This window comes from Esox lucius, chromosome 24, assembly GCF_011004845.1.
Source record: "Esox lucius isolate fEsoLuc1 chromosome 24, fEsoLuc1.pri, whole genome shotgun sequence".
Lineage (NCBI taxonomy): Eukaryota > Metazoa > Chordata > Actinopteri > Esociformes > Esocidae > Esox > Esox lucius.
Window position 1 is genome coordinate 8,290,124 of NC_047592.1, and position 27,606 is coordinate 8,317,729.

A 27,606-nucleotide genomic window follows, 5' to 3' on the forward strand; every position below is an offset into this window, starting at 1 on the left:
CACTACCAACTACAATTACACTACCAACTACAATTACACTACCATCTACAACTACCCTACCAACTAAAATTACACTACCATCTACAACTAAACTACCAACTACAATTACACTACCATCTACAACTACACTACCAACTACAATTACACTACCAACTACAATTACACTACCATCTACAACTACACTACCAACTACAATTACACTACCAACTACAACTACACTACCATCTACAACTAAACTACCAACTACAATTACACTACCATCTACAACTAAACTACCAACTACAATTACACTACCATCTACAACTACACTACCATCTACAACTACACTACCAACTACAACTAAGTGTGGGGGGGGGGGGGGGCACGGGCAGAGAGCTGATTATACACTGAGCAGCTGTTGCCATGGTACTCACGGCAGCTGGTCAGAGACACATAGTGAGTGGGACATGTGACTCTGTCCTCTCACTATCACACGATCACCATGCCCCTGGGGAGAGCGTGTGTGTGTGTGCGTGTGTGCGCGTATGCCCTAGTCCTCATCTCGGAACAGTACATTGTACCTCAGGCTGTTGGTCCGTTCTACAATGTCGCCCGTCAGCCGTTTGCAGGACAGACAGCACCGCACCAAGTCCACCCTGGACAGAGAACCACCTCACACCAGCACACACGTGTCCCCCCCTCGTTTGAGTCCCTCTGTATCCTGTATTTGAAACGTCCAGCAGAAAATCCCTCCTCCGCCGCCTCACGGACCTTTGAGGAATCCTCCGTGGGCAATGGGTTGCTTGATAGGAAAGAGCAGGCCTGTCTGTCCAGAAGATTTGCATGACAAGTACCTGAGTCTCTTCCGTCTTCAAACAGACTACTGACGTTTTCCGGCAGCAGAGAAAACCTTCCCCGGTAATCACGATGACCGTGAGGTTGAGTACTGACGTTCATCAGTGAACAGCTCCAGATGCAAGAAGTAAACATTGGGTAAGGATAACACGCGTCCACAATCTGTCTCCACACACACATACAGAAAGACAAAACACCGAAAATGTTACTCACACAAACACACGTTCACACACACCCACACACACTGCTGTAAAATGCAGTTTACCCTCAATATAAAAAAAATCAACTGTAGCCCTCTCAAAGCTGTATCCTGAAGAAATAAAGCTGATGCGCTGCAGTCTTGCACCAGTGGCAATTCCTCACAGACTGTCAGAATATTAAACCACAAAAATGTACTGAATTCTCCTTCTGCCAAGTGTTGTATGGTAAAGAGATTGTCCCGGTCTCTCCCTCCCTCTATTCTTTTCCGTTCTCTCCCTCCATATCATATGTCCCTCACAATTTCTGACGCTCTCGTTTTCCCTCTCCATCCCCCAGACTTGAAACTTTAATATTGTTTCGATAGCATAGGGCCTCGCCAGAAGAAGAGTGAAAGACTGTCAGAGAGGAGGAGACTGAGTAGGCAGGTAGTTAGGCTTGTAGAAACCAAGGGGAACACTGTGATGGTGGAAGTGAATGATGGAGGAAAGTATGGATAAATGTCTGGAAGCCCATAGCCCAAACTGTCCCAAATCTATCCAATTCAGTTGTAGTCATGAACTGCAGGTACAGTGCTTTACTATGGACATTGGAAAGTGTGTGTTTGAAGTATCTCTGTACTTCCAGATGACTCAATCTACCCAGGAAGCTTTCTCACCGTGGGTTGCCATCAGACTGAAACTGCTGGAGACGTGCTGTTGCCGAAGCCTTTGCATACAGTAGTACTACTGTGAGGTTTCTTTCCAACTAGGCTGTATGCCTCTGACTTACTGCAATAGCCTGGGAGCACAGTGGAGAGGGACTGGGCCTGGGTTAGGATTTAAATACCAAGAAAAAGAAACATTACATCTGGAAGCTGTGAAGACAGCCCAGTGAAATACAATACATCAGGGATGAACATGAACGATAACCATTTTGTCATTTTACAGGATTTTAATTCTATTTTTTTTTTTTTTACTATATACACGTGTACGTTTTATGTGCACTATACGTATTTCGTATTTTAAACTCCATACAGAGTCACAGTTGGCCTAGCAGCGACTAAATAGCGATTCTAATAAAAGGCCAGACTCTAGTATTGTTGGGCACTCCGTAATCAGCGCCTTTCAGTGTACACACCTAGAACCCAGAACGGGGCAGACATGCCTTCACAAGTGTGCCACACATTTACCCCAGCCAGCAAGCAAGAGTATCATCCCTGCCACAGCCAATTCATTTTGATGGGAATTAACCTAGATCAACTTTGGAGGATTCCGTGCTGATTACATTAGGGAAGCTGACGCACTCATGCGGACTGTCTAGAAACGATTATTTATTTAGTTGTTTTTTTAGCTGAGTAAGATGATGTGTGATGTTTGCGCTCTCCCTTGAGGCGTCGAAGACGCCGGATTCACAGCCCTTAAAGAAGGGAGTTAAATAAAAAGAGTTGAGGCAAAATGTTAGTGAGACATTGGGAGAGAAAGAGGGGGTGATCTACTATCCATGGGGGACAATACAGGTCTCTAAACAAATGAGCCAGTGGTTGCAAGACACAGACCGGCCAAAAACACAGGAAAAAAGAGGAATAAACACAACCACAGAACGGAGAGACAGCGCACTTCAATAAAAAATAAGTACCAAAATAGCACGCATAGCCTACGTGTGGACTACAAAGAAAATACAGAGGCGTACATTCGCTGACGACGAAATCACTACTACTTTAAACAATCCAAAGTTTCAACGGACAGTGTCCTCACATTCCCCTTTCGCTGTGGCTCATTTCCTGGATTAGAATGGACGTCTCAGTGTGTTCGTCTGCTTGTCTAATCAGACACTGTGCACCCCCGGAGGAGCGGCACAAAGAGACGGAACAATTTTCCATTGTGTACAACATTTCTGAAGCACCGCTGAATAGAACCTGGCCTTTAACTAATGGGCAAATCATATGTTTTATTTTTTTGGTGTGTGTGTGCTTACAATGGCAAGGATTTTAGTGTCTAACATGAATCATAGTTGCACAACTCGTGTATTTGTATGAGGACAGATAAAGGAAATCGATATACGTGGTAGTTGAAAGCGGATGTGGATTTATGCAATTACACAATCTTGCCGTTATCAGTAAGGTTTGAATACGGGGATTCATTCCGCATGGCCGATTGGTCTAGCTGATACGGTTGGCTCACTTTCAGCACCTTTGTGAGCCTCAGACACCGACATGTTCCAAACGAGAGGAATGTATGAGAACTGGACATCAGATGTACACTTAAAACCAATCCAATAGGTACAGTACAAAGGGCCCATAAATAACTGGGGTTAAATGTTTCAATCATTGATTTAAGTGAAAGGCAAAACACAGGCAAGCCAAAGACAATCCAAATCACGGCAAAAAACCGGAGAACATTTATAAAATGTGCTCATTTATTTACAAATTGCTGAGATTTTTGCAAGGAGTGATTTCTATTAGATCCCATAAAAGATTGTCATCATAAAACACTGTTCAGTATTGGGAAGTCACCCAAAAATTGCATTGCACACTGTGTGGCCGAAAATATACATGCAAATATCAGTACATTGAAGTACATGTCCCCAAAATAGATGTAATTACAAAATATAGTCTTGAATATAAACATCTAGATCTTTTTTTTTTCAATTGTTTTTAGTTCCACAACTAGGTCAGTCAAAGAATGTACTTGACTATTTCAGGGGGGGAAAAATGCTTTAAATACTTCTTCTGTTGTTTTATTAAAATAGCACGGAGCTACATATTTAGTTGAAAAAATATATGTGTGTCCCTACACAAATACTGTAGATGTGAACATTCTAGAAAGAAAAAAAAAAGATATACAAATCTTTCAACATGTAAGGGAACGGTTTCTTACCAAGTGCCTAACGAATGTAGCATATTAGTATAGATTCAAGTTAATTACAGGAACATAAAATGTGAACAGTCAGGCAAGTTTCAGGCAACACAGGACAGTGACAATTCTCCTACAAAAATATCTATTTTTCAAAAGGGGACAGTGTTGATGACTCATGAAAATGGTTGAGCTCATATGAAATTTGAGTGAATTGATTAAACAGCTCATTCTACTTCTTTTGACCTTACCTAGCACCATTCTGACATAGACGTGTCACCAAGATGTTTGAGTACACATGAATCCAGCAGTCAGTCTCTTCAGAGAAAAACAACAACTGTCATGTCAAATTCTATGGACACGTGATTTATCGGACTTCCAAAATGGAAATCCACTCCATATCCTTAGCACAAAACACTCACAGAAAAATTACATAGCCTGTTGAAATGATCGAAGAGAATACTCGGGCAGAGAGAAAGGTAGCCATCTGTAGCACTAAGTGGTTAGGTAAAAAAAAGAAAAGCACTTCCTTCTCTCTTCCATCCTCTCTACTGGAACAAGGCGTAATCTGGTAAGAAGAAACAAAAAATTTAAAAACAAATTGGTTTTTTTTCAAGTGACGGACGACCTCCCGCCACAGAAACCTAAAGAGAACCCGAAAGCTCCAGATTTCTGTACTTCACATTTCGACTGCAAGACATCTGGAGATGATACTCTGGCGCCCCCTGTCAAACAGTTACGGTAATTGCAGTTGGTCAGGGTACTTCCATGCATGTCTATTCAACAACAAAAGCAACGGTCACCTGTATGACCCATCTGGGATTGGCTCAAACATAACAGGCAATCTACTTAAAGTACTTCAGTATTCTAATGTGAAATCTCAGAGCACGGCGGCATATTATCTCTCACCTCCACGGAACAGGAAAAGGCCCATTGACCAGATCAATTCACATATATATATACATACACACACACATACCTATCACAGACAATTCCCTGATTTTGATCTTTTTCCACAATACGTTATTGCTGAAGAGTAACCACGATGTTATGTCACTGTCATAACTTCTACAGTACACATGCCGACCTCTCCTCTGTGCCAGCGTCAAGCGCTTCACAAAACGTACTTTTCTGCGTGCATGTTAGCAGTTTTGTGGGGATCTCCAGAGATATGGTTCCAAATAAATACAGTGAAGGCCGATAACAATCCGACCAGCGACTTCGTCCGCCTCAAAATCCTGTCTCAGTACATTCACCGATTCAGTCTACTGGTTGATAAAGCACCCTAACCATCGGCTCAAGTCAGGCGGAACAGTTTTACACCAGGTAAATTAAAGGGAAAAATGTACTACCATTTTTTCAAAAAATCAACAGCACACCCTGAACCTAAAGCATGTAGAAGAATCTAAAAAAAATATGTTTTTTTTTTTATTAAGCTGAATTTCCACCTAAACTACACATTGCCAAATGTTTATATTGTGCAATGCGCTAAGCTAATCACAGCCTGGTCAAATAAATTACGTGTTTTCACAAACAATGCAAAGTAATCAGTTTCAGTGAAAGTCAGCGAGTGAATAAACACTGTGATGCAGAGGTGTCGGTGCAATACCTTCTTTTGGAGTTTAGCTTTGTGTGTGTGTGTGTGTGTGTGTTCACATTTTACTTACTCATTGGGGACTGAAAATACCCCGGACGACAGTAAAACAAGTAAAAACTGAAAAAGCCATTGGAAAAAGGCCAATTCAAGCTTAGGGTTTAGGCTAAATGTTACAGTTAGGGTGAGCGGTTTGGTTACAGGGTAGGAATTAGGGTTAAGGTTAGGGTTTGGGGGTTACGGTTAGGGGGTTACGGTTAGGGTTTGGGGGTTACGGTTAGGGTTTGGGGGTTACGGTTAGGGTTTGGGGGTTACGGTTAGGGGGTTACGGTTAGGGTTTGGGGGTTACGGTTAGGGTTTGGGGGTTACGGTTAGGGGGTTAAGGTTAGGGAAGGACAGGTGTTTAAATGGGAATGAAATGAGTGTGTGTTCATGACAATGCGGAGGGGTCGTCCTGTCTGAACATCCATATTGCAATCTGTAGCAGCATGAGAAGTAGTGGTTAGACGGCACTGAGAACGACATACACACGACTTCACCTGAGTGTTACAAGGGTCCAAGACCCAGATAAAGGAAACCGTATGAACCCAGCCCAGCTCATGGGCCTTCCGTGTTAAATGAGGAAACAAAGAGGGCTGTTAAAGCGGAATGCCAACCCACGGTAAAACTATGGGGAAAAACTGTCAGATTGACTAGCTGTAGCGAGGTGCTATAAACTGTCAGATTTTCCAGTTTAGGGGAAAACCTCTGGCAATAAGAAAGAGCAAAGGTCATGTTCATTTAGTGATTATATGCGTCTTTCTGCATGACTTGGAATGGATATCTGGAATGAGTGTCAACTGAAGTGAGTGGCAGAATACGTGGTTGGGTAAAGACTGTAGCCATGACGATGTCACCGAACACCAACCGCCTGGCATCATTGCAGCATGGGAGAAAGGTTTTCTGGACAATTCAAACATGGGCCATAGAGAAAAACTGAGAGAACCGTGGCTAAACTGTCTAAGTAGAGGTAATGACAAAAAGAAGAACGCGTACACATCCAACCCCTTAAAATAACAGCAATCGAACCCAACCCTCCACCATACACCCCTCTACCAAAAAAACAAAACAAAGCGACTACAGTACAATACAGAACCATGCAGAAGTCTATATGAATACCTCCTACTCAGCATCTAGAACCTATAAATGACGTTACACGCCAGAATGTTCCAGCGATTTAGGTCTGGGCCAGTCATACTCATTAAGTCTACAATACAGACCACAGACAGGCCAGTTAAGATACTCTACTGCCCCAGGGAGCAGCCATGACAGAGACCATCCATGGCACTGACTGCCCGTACCTGAACGCACCACACTCCCCCTTGCTCTTCCCACCCCCCCCCCCCCCCAAAAGAGCTAGCCAATCCAAGCGGGCCAATCCTTGGCTCTCGGACCACGCGGGCTGCTCCTTCTTCGGGCCAGCGGCGGATCAGTCCGTGTCGTAACAGAAGCGTGGGCGTCGGGGGAACCGGATCAGGAGGTGCAGAGGGAGCTGGGTACCGAGGCCAGGGTGCAGACCGGGGTAGGGAGGCCGTAGTAGACGGGGTCTGTGAGGGGGAAGAGGAGTAGGAGGAACAGGAGGACCCCCAGCACGTAGCAGGAGAGGACGGCGGTGCGGTACGGGTGCTCCAGGGCGGTGCTTAGAGCCGGGAATCCCATGTGATTACAGAAGGAGTGGCACAGCACCGGTCCTACCAGGTGACCTGTCAGAGGGGGGAGGGGGAGAGAACAGCCCACATGAACACTCGCGCGGCGACAACACGGCTCACGTGCAACACGATGATGATCTGTGGACGTGGGGGCGGAGACGAATAGCAACCAACGCAGCACACACCTGTTCTGATGAATAAGAAGGCAGTGTAGGCCCCGAAGACAGCCGTGTAGGAGAACTGAAACACTGCAACACAGACGTCAGAACAGACCGTCAGTAATCTGCAACCGTCCCCGGGTGTCTGGTCACACACGGTCCCGCAGGCGAAGAAGCCGGATGTGGGATGTCCCGGGCCGGCGTGGTTATAAGTGGTCTGCATTTGTTAGCCGGTCGGACCAGTGCCTACGTTCTTTAAACGACAGCAGAGGTGGCTTATGGTAGTGCTGTAAAACTGACGTTATATTCCCCGGCGACGGCTCCGGCAGTCGGCAAGCCAATCGCAGTCTCCCTCCGAACTTGTGTAGTGTGGCGAAACGGCCCATATAACTGTGCATCAGACTGGCCTTCTATTGTCACCACCACAAAGCGCACCTGAGATGATCATGCTGTTTAATCAGCTTCTTGACTTGCCACACCTGTCAGGTGGATGGATTATTGGAGAAATGCTCACTAACAGGGATGTAAATACAATTGGCTCGCCAAATTTGACAGGAATATGCTTTTTGTGCTCATGGAAGATTTTTTCACCCCCTCTCATAAAACATGCACTTTTGGAAGCAAGTTGAAAAGCTGTAGTTTAGCACATTGTCCTCACCTGCAGCCATGAAGATCCCAGACACAGTGCCCTGTCTGAACCGCAACAGCTCGATCACATGATGAAAGTGAGCTGCGAAATAAAGAGAAAAAGAATACAGAGGTTCCATTGAAAAAAGGAATTTACATGTACATTTTGTTGACCAAATTCACACTACTATCTAACTACTACTTGAACTGCGGGTTTTTTGTTTCAACAAAAAAAAAAAACTAGACAAATATTGAAAATAATTCTGTAATGGACACAAAACAGTTGGTCTGGCATAAAATCAATAAAAAATAAAATTTGCCATTCACATCATTAACTTAAGATCATATCAGATTATGTTTATAGCGGAGTTATCCATAGTAATGACAATAAAAATAACCTGCAGCTTTTACATGTCAGTTAAAATGCTTGCTGCTGTTCGGATTGACTAAAACAATTAATTTAAGGGTTCTTCTATTTCAATTGAAAATAGAGCACACGCGGTACCGAACCCGGATGGATCCAGACGTGCTACGGGACTCACCCACTCCGAAGAACAGAGGGCATGTGAAAATGGCAGTCGAGGGGCTGGCACAGGGCACCAACATGGGCAGCATACAGGCCCGGAAAACCAGCTCCTCGGTCAGTGGAGCCACCACCTGGTTCCTAAGCCAGCGCATGTCGCTGAGACACAGAGCCCAGAAGCACGGGTCTGCGGACGGAAGGGACAGAACTTAAAGGCGCCGCATTCAGCGATTGTGGGGAGAAACAGGCCATTACTGAACTCTCAGTTGATCCCTTAATGATCTGCACGATGAACATCGCCTTTCAAGTTAAAATAAAAGGCACGACCATTGAGTTTTTTTGGGGGGGGGGTGGGGGCAGATATTTTTGATTCATAGTAACATAGCAGCACCTCTCAACACACAGATAAAGTTAATATCCAGGATGACAGGAGTAGGCATATTAGAGAATAATAATCTCCAGACAGTATCTCACCAAGGGCCACCCATATCCCATCCATGACACCCCAGGGACAGTCCACTGCCAGCTGGATGAGTGGGCCAAGGAACAGCACCTACCAGAGCAGAGGTCAAAGTTCAACCACCGCAGGTCCACAAAAGCAAGGCAAAGAGAGTCACTGCTGTGTTTGTTACCATGGTGAGAAGCAGAGGCAGAACCACGGCCGGGATAAGGCCCTCAAAGCGAACACCCATCAGAGCCAGCAACGACGGGCCAGGCTGTGGGGAAGGACAGGAGAATGTTTTCATCAATCACCCCTGACCTCATTGATTGATTGATTGATTGATACTCCATGGCACTCGGAACCATCCACATGGCATTTGTAACCCTGAGTCTAGTCATGATAGGTAAAAGCCGTCACGCTATTGCTGAGACAGGGCAAAGTAATGCCTCACCATCACACCCGTGTACACTTTCCATGCCCAGACGAAGACCGGTGACAGGGCAGATACGATTAGGACACTGGTGAAGCGTCTCTTAATAACGGCCGGGTGGTCCCTGGGGGCAAAAGTACGTGATGCGCGTACGAACACACACACACACACACACACACACACACACACACACACACACACACACACACACACACACACACGTGTCATCATTAGATTTTGTCAACAAAACCAGCATATCGTGGAAAAAGTCTGAATTGCTGCCAGGAAACAAGAAAAGCCCTCTGTTTGGTGGGGAGGCTTTTAAGCTAATTAACCGGACAGCTAACCTAGTTGGTTTTTCAACGTTAACTTATGCTAGATAGCACGCGCCCACCGTATATACATATGGCGCCCAGAAACCAAGTAACGTTAGCTAGCGCTTCTGTGTTGACTACAACATATTCTATAGTCCAGCAATCTTATCAGAGACTTGTAAAAAAAAAAAAACGATTATTACCTTGGTAAGTCATTTCTCCAAACATATAAGCTCCCAACGTAGGAACATGCAAGCAGAAAACATGACAGAACAGACACCCAGCATATTCCGTCAGGAGGCACAAACTCGCCATTGCTGCTCCACATTTGGTTTGACATACGATTTGGCGTTAAATCATCCTCCTCTAGCATGACGAGGGGACAGGAGGAATGGTTATGTTGAACGAAGAGATTGTATCTTGGTGTGATAATTCCTTAACCAACTTAATTAGTTAAGATTCATACACGCTAGTTGAGAAAAAAATATGTCAGTTCTAGGGTTCTCGCTTTCATAACGTATCCAGGCGCTGTAATTAAACGTCATGACGTGGCGTCAAGACGCATCTTCCCGTGATACATTCGAATATCATTAGTGGCCCTATAATAAAGGTTTATGATAAGAGCTGTGTAATAACAGCGAAATAGTAGTAAATTAACAACAAGTAAAAACTGTAAGAAGGATTTGTATTAGAGCGTTTGTCTATATTAAATGCTACATACACTCTATCATTATTGTTGACGATCCCGCTTTATAAGCGCGTTATCAATTCTGTCACAAAAACCAATGTCGTCACAACATTATTTTTTAATAAGTGTTTCATAAGAACTCTATAATAATACTGTAAAAACGGCCAATTAACAAAAAAGCACTATGATGTGTTAGTAATAGATGATGTATCCATACTGAAGTTACAGAAACTATTGAATTTGATATATTATTAGTGTTTTAATCACAATGCTACATTAAGATGTTTTAGAGCCTTTGTCCACATTGAATGCTATATATATAATGACATTTTATATACAGTCATGTGAAAAGCTACAACTGAAATGTCATCTTTTATACATTGGACATATGAATATGTAATCTTCACTCCAACGTTACTAACAGATGAAGGAAACGAATTTAACAAATCTCACTTAAAGATTATACTTTGCAATAATGAATTAATCAACAATCAACAGAAAGGCCATTTCAAGTATACCCCTAACTTCAATAGCTAGTGTTGCCCCTTTTGGCTAAAGTAACTTATTGTAGCTATTTCTTGTAACTGTCTATTAGTCTTTTACATTGACGTAAAGAGTTTTTTGCCCAGTTTTCTTTACAGTACTGCTTCAACTGTCATGTTTGAGGGCTTTCTTGCATGCACAGCCCGCTTCAACCCTAACCCCCCACAGCATTTTGATAGGATTGAGTTCTGGGCCATTCCGTAACCATTCTTTCCTTGTTGGCCAAGCCCTGAGGCAGCAAAGCAGCCCAAAACATTATGCCACCACATCCATACTTCACAGTTGGTATGAGGTGTTTCTGTTCAAAGGCAGTGTTTGTTTTTGCTAAATCTGGTATCTAGCATTTTGGCCAAACAAATCTATCTTTTTCATCAGTCCTGAGCACATTGTTCCACTTGTTTTTGGTCTTTACTCAGGTGTTGCCTGGGAAACATCAGTTATTTTTTTATGTTCTTATTTGACAGCAGAGACCTCTTCCTTCCTGACCTCCCATGTAGGCAAAGTTTGTGCAGTCTCTTTCTTACAGTTGACTGCATATAAACAATGATTGTGGCATGAGAGGCCTGTATATCTCTTGATGTGGCCCTGGGGTTTTTAGAGACTTCTATGAGCAAGTTTCAGTGAGCTCTTGGTTTGAATTTGGTGGGACAACCAATCCTTTGTAGATTGCCATTGGTCTGAAATTTTCTCCATTTGTAGATGATCTGTTGGACAGCAGAATTACTTACTTCGAAAAGCCTTGGAAATTGCTTTGTAACCCCTCCCAGACTCATTGACGTCAATCATCTTTCTTTCAGAGGGCCGCAGATATGTCCTTTCTTTTAAATCTTGAAATGATGTGCTACCACATGTTCATATGGTTAAGACCAAACCAGACCAAGTTTCTAATCTTCATCAGAGGCCGGACCCACCCAAGTTACTCTCTAACGATTTCCTAAACTATTTGCATCTGTTTTTTTAAAAGTAGTGGTGTACTAACTAAAAAACTAAGGACAAAGAGCTGAGGGGTTTTCCTGGTACAAAAAGGATGACACATTCACATACATTCACACGGAAACATCTACACGCTATAACCCTGGCTAATACACTTGCCATAGCAGCCCATTGGCAAGCATGTGGCTGTTATAGCACTATACAGTGCAACCATCACGCGCGCGGCGCAGTGATCAGCAGGAGGGTGGAGCCATCCAGTTAAGCGAAGCTGAAGGAGGGCTCCAGGAATCCTGACCAACCGCAGATACGTATTAATATGAGCGATGGTGGACCTGGGGGTGCGTTCGGCACGACGCATCGTTTTGGAACGCCCAGATAGAAACGTGCCCTTCATACGGAACTTCTGTCTGCATGGTTCGAGATTGTTATGCAATTGAACGTTGCCCGTGTGACTCCCGTGTTTTTTTTCCGAGGGAGAGCGCTAGAGAGAGATGGGCGTGACAATGGCGTGTCTGGACCGCGATTAGTCTCCGGGAGGAAAGAGCATCTCGCAGTCTCCAATGTACCCGATGACAACGGAGAGGCAATGCCGACTGTCTGGTCCAATGGTTGTTCCATCCAACTTACCTTCGAAGGTGGTGTTTTAACAACGGCACGACGCCCGACACTGAGGCCGCACGGGGATTGACACAATCTAAAAGGAATTACAAATTTAACGGACCTCTTTCGGCAAACATCAGCGGGTATTTAGTAATTCAATTGGCTACCTGTTCTGTTACTAAACAATCAATGTGTGTTTTGGTAACGAGGTGGGTTGACATGTAGCAGTTCGTTTTTTATTTAGATTTTTTTTGTTACATCCACGACACGATGCAAAGGAGATAGGATAGGCTTTGGTACGTGTGTTTTGCGTGCGCGGTGATGTAGTATTTATTGTCTGTGCAGTGGATTCCCTTGTGTACTTCGCTGCCTCGCAGACTGCTGTACTATGCAGCCGAGAAACGGTGAACAAAAACACCGTTATTACAATGGATAGGCTATGAAAATAAACACTAATCTCAGTAGGCCTGAATATATAGTAAAATACAGAACATGATATTCACGTTACGTTATAATAACGTCAGTTTTTTCCATTTATAATATATTTCGATGGTCATTTCAGAAAGCCTACGTATATTTGTCAAGGTTGTTAAAGCTGTAGTATTCATAATTCTACGTAAGTGTAATCTTTCCATAGTTTTACGGCTATGATCGTTACAGGCCAAGTCCTCGTTTACACACCTGCGTCCCCTTGGATACAGAGATCATAGGCGACGGCGTGACGAGAAGAGACGCAATCCTCTGCAATCTGCCGGCTAAAGGCACCCGGCATAACCAACCATGATATGTTCTCAGCGAGCTCAGTATGTAGACCAGTTGCTTTACGTTACACATGTCTGTTTTAGCTCCTTCGCAGAACTAAATGATTATGCGCAAAGCCTATTCATGGTTAGGTGCTTTGGCAGATTGTTGTTTGGGGAGGCCTACTTGTTAAGAAAAGACTAAATCTACTGTTTATAAATAATGCTGGTCATTACGTTGATGATGATGGGAAACAAGGACTGCCTTATTTTTATATATATTTTTCCATTAATCTGTATTTTGAACAATCATATCAAATATTCTTCCGATAAGATCTGATGGGGGCATAAGACCAATTAGTCCAAAATGATCAGAATTGGGCTGCCTGTGGCACCACAACTTAGCCTACAAAGATAATGTGCTTTAGAATAACAATAATGTAAAACCTTGATTACATTTAATTGAAATACTTGGGTAAAAGTTTAAATTAAACAAATAAATCGAATTTCTGTTTCTGACCATTTTGACAGCTTGCTTCTGAACCCTGCTTTATGACCTCTTTTCCAACACATAAACATAATGCAAAGATAAGACAAGCTGAACCATAGTGCAATGAGTTAATTTGCCATACACAAACTGGCATGCGCACACCCACTTGTGATGGTCTTGGTTTTGTCTTATTGTGGTCTTGCTGTTGTCTTCCTGTGGTCATGTTGTGTTCCTGTGATCTTGTTGTTTTCTTCCTGTGGTCGTTTTGTGGTTTTGGATTTGTCTTCCTGTGGTCTTCGTGTGGTTTTGGTGTAGCCTTGCTTTACTCCTTCTGTGGTCTTTCCGTGGTCTTGGTGTGTGATTGGTGTGGTCTTCCTGTTGTCTTCCTGTAGTCTTGCTATAGTCTTGTGTTGGTCTTCCAGTGGTCTTGTTGTGATCTTGCTGTAGTCTTGCTGTGGCCTTGCTATGGTCTTCCAGTGGTCTTGCTGTGATCTTCTAATTGTCTTGCTGTAGTCTTCCAGTGGTCTTGCTATAGTCTTCCAGTGGTCTTGCTGTGGTCTTTCTGTGGTCTTGCTGTGGTCATGCTGTAGTCTTGCTGTAGTGTTGCTGTGTTTTCCTTCTATAGTATTGCAGTTGAGTTGCTGTGGTCTTTCTGTGGTGTTGTTGTGGTCCTTCTATAGTCTTGCAGCGGTCTTTCTGTGGTGTTGCTGTGGTCCTTCTATAGTCTTGCAGTGGTCTTGCTGTGGTCTTTCTGTGGTGTTGCTGTGGTACTTCTATAGTCTTGCTGTGGTCTTTCTGTGGTGTTGCGCTGGTCCTTCTATAGTCTTGCAGTGGTCTTGCTGTGGTCTTTCTCTGGTCTTGCTGTGGTCGTCCAGTGGTCCACTGAAAATATACATACAACCCCTTTATTATGACTGCCTTCAAACAGGCAGATTTCAAACCTTTAGACTAATTGCTGTTTTGACCAATTACATCAGATCTTTGTCAGAACTGATCTGATTGGTCGAGTGTATTTATACAGAATTGGGATACTGTAAACACAGATTATGTTTAAGTTCAAAGTTCACATACAGACAGCCATAATGGGTATGTGCCTTGCACAAACATCCCGCTCATAAAGTGTTCTGTGAAATCTCGTTTAATGAAGTAGTATCACAGTTTCACAGATAGGGGGGGTGTGGGGGTGGGGGGTGTGCGGGGGTGGGGGGTGTTGGGGGGGGAATGGGAGAGAGAGATGGAGGGATAGAGAGTGGGTGAGAGTGTGAAAAATAGTATATGAGAGGGAGGTGGGAGACATTTAAAGAGCGAGAGAGATCAAGAGAGTGTCAGAGTGCTTGTGGAGTGGTACCAGTCGGGAGGTGCTGAGGTAACAGCCCACCTGTGTATGTTCCTGTAAAGTAGAGGGGTCAGGCTGGTAGGTGGAGGTGACAGTAACACAGATCGGGAGATAAAAACCTTCCAGTACCTTTGGTGTCAGTGGAACCCGTTTGCACCAGTTGAACTGTTAAGACCTGAACCCAGTTGAACAATTGAGGCTTAAGCAGTGAATCTGAAAGGCATGGTAAAAAAGGGGCCACCTCAAACCATAAGGGATACAAATAAATTATCAAAAAAACACAGACAAGAAAGTCGTCTCCAAGGGACCGTTTCCTAAAAAAACACAAGCCCTGTTGATCTGGTGAGAGGGACTGAGTGGACCGAGGTGGCCCCGCCCGGATGTATGGGGGCTTGTGTTTGAGTGGGCTGTCTTGGCTCCTGTACCATCTTTGGTTGAACTTTGAATGAGATGTACTACAACAAGAATGCTTTTAACATGCTAACGGATAACAGCAAGATTGAGTCTGACTGAGTAGCCAACTGTCCGACCAAGGCTTTCTCCACTCGTTCCACAGCCTATGTCAGCTGGATGTGAAATGAGGATTCATTCTCTCAGACCCTTTGTCGCGTCCCGGTGCGCCGTGGAGAATGTTGTTTGGCTGGTTTTCCTTACCTGGTTAAGGTGAATCCGTCGGGAGGTTCGACGGAAGGGGAGGGAATGCACGCACGCACGTGCACACCAAAACACGCGCACACACACACTAAAACACACACACACTAAAACACGCAAGCACCTTTGCTCTTTCTGAGGCATCATTCTGCTCCCCCTCCCCTGACTGTACACCCAGACAGAGCCAGACAGCACTGCAGGACATTCTACTCCATCATAGCACCGACAGAACAGCCCAGTGCCGGCCCGCCACAGACCGTCTCCACCCGGCCCATTAGGACGCAACAGCGGTGCCGTCTGGCTTTTGTGTCTGCTTCTGTGACAGGCGACGCCTCAGCCATCACACGTGGACAACGTGGCCAACCAGAGCCTGGGCCGTAAATACAGTCCGACAGGCTGTGCAAACAATACAGTGTGTCCTTATTTGGCTGCTGACCACTGTGAGATAACCTGTATCAACTGGCATTGGTCAAAGGCTGGAGTCGGTTTAGAAGCCTACAGTCGACGGAGGGCCATCTCAGTTTATCACACACAAAACTTCTTGGTTGTCATGGAAAGGTATGTGCTGCATACTGAGGAATGGCCATCAGGGAGGGTAGCTCTGATTTACTCGCCGTGCTGTTCAGGTTCGGGGGAAAAGCTGTCATTAGGCCGTAACATGGGAATGTGTTGCAGTCATGACCTTAATACTCCGAACAATGGTGTTGGCACAAACTGGACCAATGTTTGCGGCACTACCATGAATAATAACAGAGCTGAAATGTTCAAGATGTTGTTGTGGCCGCTTGTCCTCAGATACAAAATTAAATGTTAAAATGCCTGGAAAAGAGGAAATTGTGATCCATGTCCGGAATTCATCATTTATTCCTGGGATCATTTCCCGGCGTGTATATTTAGCTCTCTGTTCATTTGTTACTGGATGGAGATGGAAGAGTTTCACCCCTCCGTTTCACCATCTATGTCTCTCTCTCTCTCTCTCTCTCTCTCTCACCCACTCTCACCCACATTTACACTCACACTCAACCTTCCCCTGCAGTAGGAGGAGAGAGAACTGTGGGTGAATTGTGGTGAAGAGGAAGGTGTGAGGGAGGGAGATTTAGAAAGCCGGAATTTCAATAAAAAAAAAAACGTTTGGATAACGTTGTCCTGCCCTGTGTATTAGCCGTGATGGGAACCTTTAAAAGATTGCTGTACCTCATGGTTGTCCTTTGTTTCTACTGACCATCATTTTTTCTTTTTTATCAGTGGTCGTTTCTTTGCCACCATCCCAGGCTTTTGCTATGGACTCTCTCTGCACTCTCTCCATTACGTCCCTTTGTCACATCGCTTCTCTTTGTTTCTCTTCTCTCCGTCTCTTTCTCTGTATAACCCCCCCCCCCCCCCCCCGCAACCCCCCTCCCCCGGTTGTGGCGGTGGGTTTATTAGAAAGTGCGTGGCAGAGAACAGGCAATCCATCACCCCTGCCAAACACATGCACTGGCACGCGCGCGCGCACACACACACACACAATCACACACACACATGCACGCACACAGACAAACATACGTATTACCACACCCGCGCCGTAGCCCCTCTCTCAGTCCCTCCCTCTGTCTGCCCCTCTCATCTCGTGTTTTGTCATTGTCCATCTCTGGTTTTCCATTTTGCCTTTTGGCGTTAGCATCAGGCTTTATGCCTATCAGTGCCTACATACATCTGGGAGTGTCCCCAGGAACAAAACAAAGGCCGAAATGTTAGCTGACAAGTGTACATACAGCATGCATTTAAACATACGCACAAAATACAGGATTTGGCAAATGTGTCCTAAACAGTACGTTCCCCCTCTTTGAGTCTTCACAGCTCACCTGTCCGTCCATTTATCCATCCTTTCACGCCATCATGCTTTTTCTTTTTTCCGTATCATCCTCCTTTCCCCTTTTCAGCCCTTCCCGTCTTTCATTCATTGCATTTATTTCCACCCTTTTACCTCTCCTGGGTCCATTCTCTCCGTCCTCTCCTTCTTCCACTCCTTCTGCCAGCCGTGGTGATGGACAGCCATAATGTAATGGCGACCGGTGGTCTAAATCCATTCTGTCCTCGGTCATCTGATTACACCAGAACACGTCCAGTCGGGCTCCAGTTAGGTGTGTTTATATTGAATAAAGCCTAATGTGCACGTCAGAGGTCACTTGACGACTAGGCGGCACAGCTGTTTGTCCGGTCCGGCTGTTCGTTTCAATGCACGCAGGGCTTTCAAATGACGGACACACAAACTCAAGGTCATCTAGGCCATCAGACACGGAAATATAATACGTTAAATATGCTTTGTTAGAAAACTCTATCTAAATTCTCTCGTCTGACACGTGGGGGGATGCTGGGGCTGTACTGGGGGTGTCATTATTCTAGTCTTCTGATATCCATAGCATTATGTTGGGTTTGTAGGTTTACCGTTGGTGGACAACAAGGCCTGTGTGCCGCCAAGTGCTTCATTGAGTTCCTGGTGTGTGTGATTTCGCCCCCTTTTGATCAATAATAGGGTGTTTCACATTAAACATGGGCATAGAATGACTGTTCTCCTCACTGCCAACAGCAACAATGTAGAGATTTTTTTTTTTTTACTTTTGGACATTTGCAGATGTCAAAGGATCAACCTTGGTAGATTCTTACACGATCTACTGTTTGTAGATGGTGTAAGAATACTGAGAGTCATTTTTATAGTATACTAGACTTGTCCAGTATGTATCCCATCGGTTCAAGGATCAATAATCATCATCCCCTTATTCATAATTAATGAAATACAACGCTTGTTACTGTGAAATGTTCCCCCGTGGTATTTTGCAATTGCATTGGACAATCGTAAACATTTATTTTTAGTCCCAAATCCTTTAATGCCGAGTGCTTGTTTTAATTTGACAGGGGCCCCAATCGAACCGTCGAAATGCCAAAGGCAGCCGTAAACCTTTAGTAAGAAAGGTAAACCAATAATGTTGAACCAGGTCTACCCGGGGTCGGAGCGCGGCGCTCAGGGGAACATTTCAGCTCTCACGGGGTTCGTTAAGAATCTCGGCCGTGACAGAATGTCGATTGATGGTTATCTGTTTGTTAACTTTAAAGCATTGGGAAACGTGTTCTCTGGTTCCGAGCCGTTGTCATCCCAATGGGGGTCTGTAGGAACACTTGCCAACGGATCCTTCAGAACACTGGTGGGACACAGTGTCCATCTAGCTATTTAGTTAACTGCCTGTGTGAAAATGCCAGGCCAAGTTGTACCCATCCAGTCCCATTTGTTTTGCCTGTCACACACACATACACACACACACAACTCACAATACAGGCACCAAGTCAGCAAAACTGAGTACTTCCTTTCAGTCAGTATAATGACAGTCAGGGGACTAAATACAGTGTAGGAGTCTGTGAGTCAAACCACGGATTATGTATCTTCATTGTTAATCAGACCTAGCCTGCATTCGATTGTTGCCTATTTTATGTACAGGGGGATGACTAGAGTAATTAACAAACATGGAGGCCAAGAGGAACTTTTTCATTTTGTTGACTCAAAAATCCGGCATGTTTCTGAGAGCCCCATCAGGACTGATGGGCATGTTAGTGAGAGCCGCATCAGGACTGACCGACATGTAAGTGAGAGCCCCATCTGGACTGACCGACATGTAAGTGAGAGCCCCATCAGGACTAACCGACATGTAAGTGAGAGCCCCATCTGGACTGACCGGCATGTAAGTGAGAGCCCCATCAGGACTAACCGACATGTAAGTGAGAGCCCCATCTGGACTGACCGACATGTAAGTGAGAGCCCCATCAGGACTAACCGACATGTAAGTGAGAGCCCCATCAGGACTAAACGACATGTAAGTGAGAGACCCATCAGGACAGTCCGTCATGTTAGTGAGAGCCCCGTCAGGACAGTCCGTCATTTTGGTGGGAGCCCCAACAGGACTGACATTTCCCTCATGTCAAAGTGATGAGAGACTTTCGTGTCACTGCGATACTCTAAAGTTTACAGATCCGGTTCAGTGCTGTCAGTATGATGGTGCAGCAATTAGTCAATAGTAAAATGTATCACTTTCTTTCTCATTTGATTGTGCTGTTGATCATATTTCTTTCTCTCCCCCCCCAGTAGTGAGCCCACGTTGTGGCCGGTGGGCATGGTTTTGGAGGGCAGCTCGGAGGCCCTGTGTCCCCCGCCCTCCCTGGAGCTGCGCCCGTCGTGCAACAAGAGCCAGCCCTCACCCCCCCTGGGCTCATGCTCCACGCCCCACAACGGACTCTTTCCCGGGGACAAGGAGCCTGTCAAGTACGGGGAGCTCATCGTCCTGGGGTGGGTTACCTGTCGTGTGCCGGTGATCGCTTGAGAGGTGGCGCCGGGGAGGGGATTTGTTCTGGAATGTGCACGCTTACGTGTTCTGCGACAGGGCTTGGTGCCGTGTCGCAGCGGTTGGTCCGTTTGCCATGTCGTTCTTCCCCGGCTGTTTACCTACGCCCTGAGGAAACCTCTATACGGGCGTTTACATTTTAGCGGCCGTGTACGATGAGCTCGGAAGTAATGTAAAGTCGCTAAGAAAAGCCTTTTTTCCCAACCGTCTATTATAGCGAACACTCTTCACCCTATCTACTTTACAAAGCCACATAGCCCCCGCAGCCCCTAAACAAATACATCTCTCTCTGTTTCCGTTTCAGCGGCTCCTGAAAAAGAGCTCATTTGATTCCCTTTACAAGGGTGGCATTCACATGCAGAGCCACGGGGCAGAATAGGCAAATTAAACCCTTAACTGCAACCTGGGGGTGGGGGGGTGGGGGGGGGGTTGTAGAAAGGAATGAGCGAGTTCCCATGACTAGTATCCACACACATCAGTTCATTGAGACGATCATACAGTTTCTAACTCACTGCTTGCGCCCATTCATTTCCTTCACTGACGGATTGTGATAATTATGGATTATGAGAAAGACTTCTTTGGATTTGATTGAAAAGAGAGTGCATTGTCAGCCACAGACATTTTATCAGCCCCTGTCCTGTAATGACACGGCCAGTCGATAGAAGATACAGTATGCAGGGGAACCCAGATAAGGACTAATAGAACCCAAGAGGATTTGATCCCGGTTTGAAGAGATAGTTCTCCCCTGAGCCTGTTCTTGTCGCAAACATAGTCTGAAGTGTTCACATTCAACATCATTTCTAGATTCTGTGTATTCAAGCCTCATTCCTTTTTGAATGGAAAAGGCACTCCAATAATAGATATACTGTGTATTTCTGTGTTGGATAGGCACAATGGTTCATTAGCCAATGGGGATAAGGGGAGGCGCAGAAGTCGTCTGGCCCTCTATAAGAGACCCAAAGCCAACGGTGTCAAACCTGATGTCATCCACAATGTCTCCACCCCTCTGGTGTCAAAGGTGAGAGGTTACATTAGAGTTAGTCACAGTATCAAATGCTGTTTATTAACTAAATTACTCAAAAACTGTACATGTATAGAAATACATTTGTGTATATGTACAGTACTCTTTCAATGGTGTATCCAAACTTGTCATTGGTATTGTATATATGATCATATTTATTAACACTTCACATCTGGAACTAATACATTCTCAGGTTAATTTTCCTGACATTATCATGCCCTTTCCTGAGTGGCTGGATATATGACCTTGTGTGTGTGTGTGTGTGTGTGTGTGTTCTGCATCGACAGGCCCTCAGTAACAAAAGCCAGCACAGCATCTCTTACACTCTGTCCCGGAGTCACTCTGTCATCGTGGAGTACACGCATGACACCAACACAGACATGTTTCAGGTGAGTCATCATTTACATCAGATGACCTCAACTCAGCCAACCTCAACTGGGTATGGACACACCAAAAGTACACCCTATTTCTGACCACGGGGTCAGACTCTCCCGGGAAGGTTTTGTTGTTGGTCTGAAGTACCACGCCAGAATCAAGTTGAATCGATCAGTACTTGACAAGGTTAATCCGGTGTGCTAGCTCTGGAATAGTTTAAATGTCACAGATGTCACAGTTCATGGAATATGCCATTTGTTTGCAGCTGCAAACTGATTCTTAGCTTCATGAGGATTCTTAGATTCATGAGGATTCTAAGATTCATTTGGATTCTTAGATTCATGAGGATTCTAAGATTCATGAGGATTCTTAGTTTCATGAGGTTTCTTAGTTTCATGAGAATTATTTGATTCATTAGGATTCTTAGATTCATGAGGATTCTTAGATTCATGAGTTTTCTAAAATTCATGAGGATTCTTAAATTAATGAGGATTCTTAGTTTCATGAGGATTCAGATTTATGAAGAGTCTTCGATTCATGGACTCCTTGTGATCAATGTGGAGTCCTGACTCCTGCAGACAGAGTGTATCTGCAGAACTGTGGGGCTCCAGGTCTGCAGTGAGCCCATCTGTCCCTCTGTCTGCTCTCTCTCCAACCATGGGCTGTGATGAGGCGGCCATTTTATCTCCTGGCAGTCTGGAAGGGTAGGGAAGAGAAAGGGAGCTCCAGATTGGGCTCTAAACAGAAAGAAAAAGTTGATTATTTATAAGTTCTGGGCATTTGTCCACGGTGCCCTAGACAATATCCTAACTTCAGTGGGTATAAAATAGATTGTGTTTTTTCTACCGCCCTCCTCCCCAAAGACTCTCATAGATGTCATTCTTTTTCCTGTTTCCCATCACTCCCCACCGCCATTTCACTGCACCGTACATTAGTGTTAACCACAAGTCTTCCCGTGTCCCATGTCCCCGCCCTGCAGATCGGCCGCTCCACCGAGAGCATGATCGACTTCGTGGTGACGGACACGGCGGGCGGCGGCACCAGCGGGGGCGGCGGCGGGCAGGGGGCGGCAGGCGAGGGGGGCGGAGGCGGGGGGGGGGGCCAGTCGGCCCAGAGCACAATCTCCCGCTACGCATGCCGCATCATGTGCGAGCGGAGCGCCCCGTACACAGCCCGCATCTACGCCGCCGGCTTCGACTCATCCAAGAACATCTTCCTGGGGGTGAGTGGCGGCGACGGCCACAGCGTGAGTGACAGCGACGCCACGCCTCATCCGGTGCTGAGTACCATAATGTGTGATGTACTGACGGGGGAGGGGGGGTGGGGGGGACTTCGTCAGGGAGGGGAGAGCGGTGTGGCGTGTAGGAGTTGGCGCCTGTGTGAACTGTCTACGCACTCTGGAGTGTTGTTTTTTTTTTTCTTCTCTCGAGGTGTACAGTCATGCACTCGGTTTAGAAGGAAATGAGCTGTCTCTAGCGCGCACACACCAAACACACACACACACAGAGAGATGCCCAAACCCACACACTTTGTCTAGCCTCTTTGTGCGGAACACACACGACGGACACAATCCTCTGGTCCGGTGCGTTTCTTCACCTTAGTGACTCTCTGGACTCTCATTGGCCGGTTGGCCCAGTGCCCAGCCACAGGAACAGCTCCGGACGCACTTTGTTTAAAGATGAGACTATCAACGGTAATTATTAATAGGCAAACGTCAGGGATGGCCAGGCCGCATTCACTTTGTCAGGCTCGGAGCTCTGCGATTTATGGCAGCATGGTTGGAAGATGTACCACACAAACAAACACACAAACACACACTTACACAAACTGCTGAGAAATGGGGAATGGTGAAGATCAAGGAGCTGTGATTAGTTTGGTATTGTGTGTGTGTGTGTGTGTAAACACTTGTGCATGTGTGTGTGTGTGTGTGTGTGTGTGTACAAGTACATGTACACACACACAGACACATTTTGTTTTACTATAACTCTGTAACCTTAACCCTCACCCTAACCCCAACCCTGATTCTAAACCTAAGCCCAATTGTAGCTTCTAGCCGTAAACCTAACCCCTAAGCCCCATTTCCTTTTTTTTGTCAGCGCGACTAACAGAATGTCCCCATAAGGGTGTTTGTTTGCAGAAAAACGCTCCAATCAGCAAACACCACTATAGACAGCCATAAATTCCCAGTAGAGTGAGCCAGTGCTGTGGTCAAGTGCAGAGGTCCAGTGCAATGCTCCAGTGCAGAGGTCCAGCGCAATGCTCCAGTGCAGAGGTCCAGCGCGATGCTCCAGTGCAGAGGTCCAGTGCAATGCTCCAGTGCAGAGGTCCAGTGCGATGCTCCAGTTGCTTACTCATTGACAAAATAAGCTTTTGATCCGTCCTGGCACAGGCACTTGGTCTCCCCCTCCCGCGACGCCCATACCACGGAAAGAGCTATCGAAGGGCTTCCGTGAGATGAACTTGGAGTGCAAATAGAGAGAGAGAGCTGGCAGGGGGACCCAGTGGGGGAGGGTGGCATTCGGACACTGGAGTCAGGAGGCCTGCCATTCGCAGTGGGTGTCTGTCCCCGGTGCGGGTGAACACTGCTGCCTGACCGCCTCTGACCCACACTATGACTTTACTAGGACCAGCTGGAAGGGCGACCATATTGGATTTGATTGTGGAAGGCAATGTTGTTTTTGAAACAATGGACCAATGGACAAATAACATGCCCTGTGTCTTCTGCGATAGATGGCAATAGCGGGATAAATGGGAATAGCGGGATAGATGGCAATAGCGGGATAGATGGGAATAGTGGGATAGAAGGGAATAGCGGGATGGATGGCAATAGCTGGATAGATGGGAATAGCGGGATAGATGGGAATAGCGGGATAGATGGGAATAGCGGGATAGATGGGAATAGCGGTATAGATGGGAATAGCGGTATAGATGGGAATAGCGGGATAGATGGGAATAGCGGTATAGATGGGAATAGCGGGATAGATGGCAATAGCGGGATAGATGGTAGACTAAGATATGCTTCATTGAACGGCGCACAATAAATAAGTGTTGTGTAACAAACACAAAACCACGGACATCTATGACACCTATAGCCTGACGTTCCTGGCAAACCGTGGGACTGTAAGAAGCCAAAACAACAAAGGCACAAGTCACGTCGTGCCATAACGTCCGGACGTACGACCCCGAAACCGCCGCCGCGCGGCCCCGCGTGTTGTGCCGTCCGCTGGCGCGCGACCTGTCTAAAAATACATCCGGAGGGCCTGGGAGGCTGCAAAGGCGGATAACAGCTGAAGAGCCGCTAGCTGCTGTCATTGAAGAGCGGGGATGAATAACCTCAGCATGGCTCCCTCCTCTACAACTGGCTCGCACAATGTCCTTGGCAGATAGCAGAGTCAGACGGGCGGGCGGCGTGGCCCGCTGCTATTGTGGAGGTGGAGAGGAACACGGAGAAAGAGAGAGAGAGAGAGAAGATATACTTTTCTTCTCCCGACGGTCTTAGAACATAAACACACTGCAGGGCTTATACAACGGAGTCCGTTAAATGGCGTGCAGTCGTGACCACTTTTGAATTGTCCGTGCTGACGTAACCCTGCCAGTGCCGGGAGTCAATGCCGTTTTGATGAGCGTGTGCGTATGTGTTAGACAGTATAGTAGACACACTCTGGTCTAAATATAGCAGCACAGAGGAGCGAAGTTAGCTGTTTTTTCTCCCCGCCAACCCCCCACCCCCCACCCCCACCCCGACTCCCTCCATTTCTCCCCGTCTGTCTCCCTCCCCCTCTCTCTGCCCTACCCCTACCCTCTCGATCTCTCTGCTTCCCCGCGTCACTTTTACCTCACCCTGCCTCTCTGTCTGTCCTTGTGTGCGGTGGGGGTGTTGGGGGCGGGTCTCTCAGGAGCGGGCTGCCAAGTGGCGGACGTCGGACGGCCTGATGGACGGCCTGACCACCAACGGCGTGCTGGTGATGCACCCGGCGGGGGAGTTCGTGTCGGAGCCCGCGCCGGGCGTGTGGCGGGAGATCTCAGTATGCGGCAACGTCTTCGCTCTGCGGGAGACGCGCTCGGCCCAGCAGAGGGGGAAACTGGTGAGGGTTGCCGGGGGCTAGCCGCAGAGTGGGGGGGTGTAGAGGCCTCAGACAATCAAGAGCTGTCCCAGTATGAATAATGACATCGTCTTCCATATTTAGGCCATACATAAACAGTGTGTCAAACGCGTCGTTCGGGTCACACTCCTTAGGCCGGGTTCACACGGGCAGTCCAGATCGGATCTCTCGCATCTGATTTTCTCACGCTTTCACGGCTATTTTTATCCGATCTGACGCGTTGACGTATCCTACATGGGCTGCCCGTGCGTGCCCGACGGGTGAAATCGGGGGTGAACCCGTCTTTGGGTTCCTCAAATGTGAATGATTTATTGATAGATTACGCTCAAGTGTCTGTTATCGTTGGGTTAGACTCTTAACGGTGACAGGGAAGGTGACTGATGGGTGCCCCCAAGTGGTTGTCGGGAAGAAAAACAAGTTCAGGGCACAGAAAAACAGGAAGCCATGTGCCACGTAACAGCCGGGGCATGTCAGTTCCAGTATTTCCTCTGTCTTTTCATCCTCCCCTTATTCCGCCCCCCACGCCTCCCTCCCTCCCAGGTGGAGAACGAGTCCAACACCTTGCAGGACGGCTCGCTGATCGACCTCTGCGGCGCCACCCTCTTGTGGCGCACCCCGCCGGGCCTACGCCGTACCCCCACACTTAAGCAGCTGGAGTCCCTGCGCCAGGAGCTGAATGCCGCCCGGCCCCAGTGCCCCGTGGGGTTCAACACGCTGGCCTTCCCCAGTCTGGCCCAGCGGGAGATTGTGGACAAGAAGCAGCCCTGGGTATATGTCAACTGTGGCCACGTGCACGGCTACCACAACTGGGGGTACCGGAAGGACAAGGGCCACGGCGCCGGCCTCGGCGGAACGGCCCCGGCCAGCACCGGGGAGAGGGAGTGCCCCATGTGCCGGCGCGTGGGCCCTTACGTCCCCCTGTGGCTGGGCTGCGAGGGCGGCTTGTACCTGGACGCCGGGCCGCCGACGCACGCATTCTGCCCCTGCGGCCACGTGTGCTCGGAGAAGACGGTGGCGGGCTGGAGCCAGATCCCGCTGCCGCACGGCACGCACGCCTTCCACGCCGCGTGCCCCTTCTGTGGCACGTGGCTCACCGGCGAACAGGGCCACATCAAACTCATCTTTCAGGGGCCCGTCGACTGAGCGGGTGGCCCGGTGGACTGTGATGGGCACTGTGGACGGAGAGATGGGCACTGTGGACGGAGAGATGGGCACTGTGGACGGAGAGATGGGCACTGTGGACGGAGAGATGGGGACTGTGGACAGAGAGATGGGGACTGTGGACGGAGAGATGGGGACTGAGGACAAAGAGATGGGGACTGTGGACGGAGAGATGGGGATTGAGGACAAAGAGATGGGGACTGTGGACGGAGAGATGGGGACTGTGGACAGAGAGATGGGGACTGTGGACGGAGAGATGGGGACTGTGGACAGAGAGATGGGGACTGTGGACGGAGAGATGGGGAATGTGGACAAAGAGATGGGGACTGTGGACGGAGAGATAGGGACTGAGGACAAAGAGATGGGGACTGAGGACGAAGAGATAGGGACTAAGCGCTTGGGGTGAAATGGGGTGAAATGTGGACTCGGAAACACAAAGGAATAGGGATTGGAAAGACTTAAAATGACAGTAACCTGAAGAGGCCGACCCAATGGAAGATGGAGTATCGAATGACATTTGAGTTGTATTTGGGGAAGATGTAAATAAAAGGTGTTGAAATTAAAACATGTGTTTGGTGATCTTTGGCACACCGATCAGACATGAAGAGTGACCATTAGTCAGGCTCATACCGTCATTTTAGCAAAATTAACGTATCTAATTCTGAAAACACTGTCATTTTCATATCAGATCCAATGCAAGTTTTTGAGCACCTGGTTTCCCATTGACTTAATGTTAGAGCTAGATCTGTTAACGCTTTCTATCCTGGTGATTGACTCATTAGATCAGATTAATCTGGATGGGTCTGAAACAACAAGATGGCCTCCAAATGAAAAGCATCCTCAAAAGCTGACTGACGTGAGACTGCCATCCTGCCGTTAAGGTGTGATGTCCTTCATGAGGACATGCCAATCAGTTTTTGTCTTCCTCTCTTTCCCCCCTGTAACTATCTCTG

The 27,606-nt window shown here is 46.8% G+C and overlaps 2 protein-coding genes across 7 annotated transcripts; one reads left to right on the forward strand and one right to left on the reverse strand.

The window, feature by feature from the left end:
* Positions 1-498: 498 nt before the first annotated feature.
* On the forward strand, positions 499-26,658 carry peli3 (pellino E3 ubiquitin protein ligase family member 3). 6 transcript variants are annotated; one of them, XM_029117465.2, is made up of 7 exons: positions 499-972; positions 19,738-19,938; positions 20,882-21,011; positions 21,302-21,403; positions 22,369-22,635; positions 25,286-25,474; positions 26,033-26,658. In XM_029117465.2, the coding sequence occupies exons 1-7, from the start codon at positions 953-955 to the stop codon at positions 26,633-26,635; spliced, it is 1,512 nt and encodes a 503-aa protein (XP_028973298.1). In that variant the 5' UTR covers positions 499-952; the 3' UTR covers positions 26,636-26,658. The 6 variants fall into 6 exon arrangements, with proteins under 6 accessions (XP_028973298.1, XP_028973299.1, XP_028973303.1 ...); XM_029117466.2 differs by having other exon boundaries at positions 500-972; positions 22,369-22,611; XM_029117470.2 differs by lacking the exon at positions 499-972 and adding an exon at positions 1,665-1,762 and having other exon boundaries at positions 19,741-19,938.
* On the reverse strand, positions 5,783-10,277 carry rce1a (Ras converting CAAX endopeptidase 1a). Its single transcript, XM_010890287.5, has 8 exons — positions 9,846-10,277; positions 9,350-9,452; positions 9,089-9,172; positions 8,931-9,009; positions 8,476-8,643; positions 7,965-8,036; positions 7,334-7,396; positions 5,783-7,202 (listed from the first exon to the last, which is right to left on the reverse strand). Exons 1-8 carry the CDS (start codon positions 10,013-10,015, stop codon positions 6,973-6,975), a joined length of 969 nt encoding a protein of 322 aa, XP_010888589.1. The 5' UTR covers positions 10,016-10,277; the 3' UTR covers positions 5,783-6,972.
* Positions 26,659-27,606: the final 948 nt, after the last annotated feature.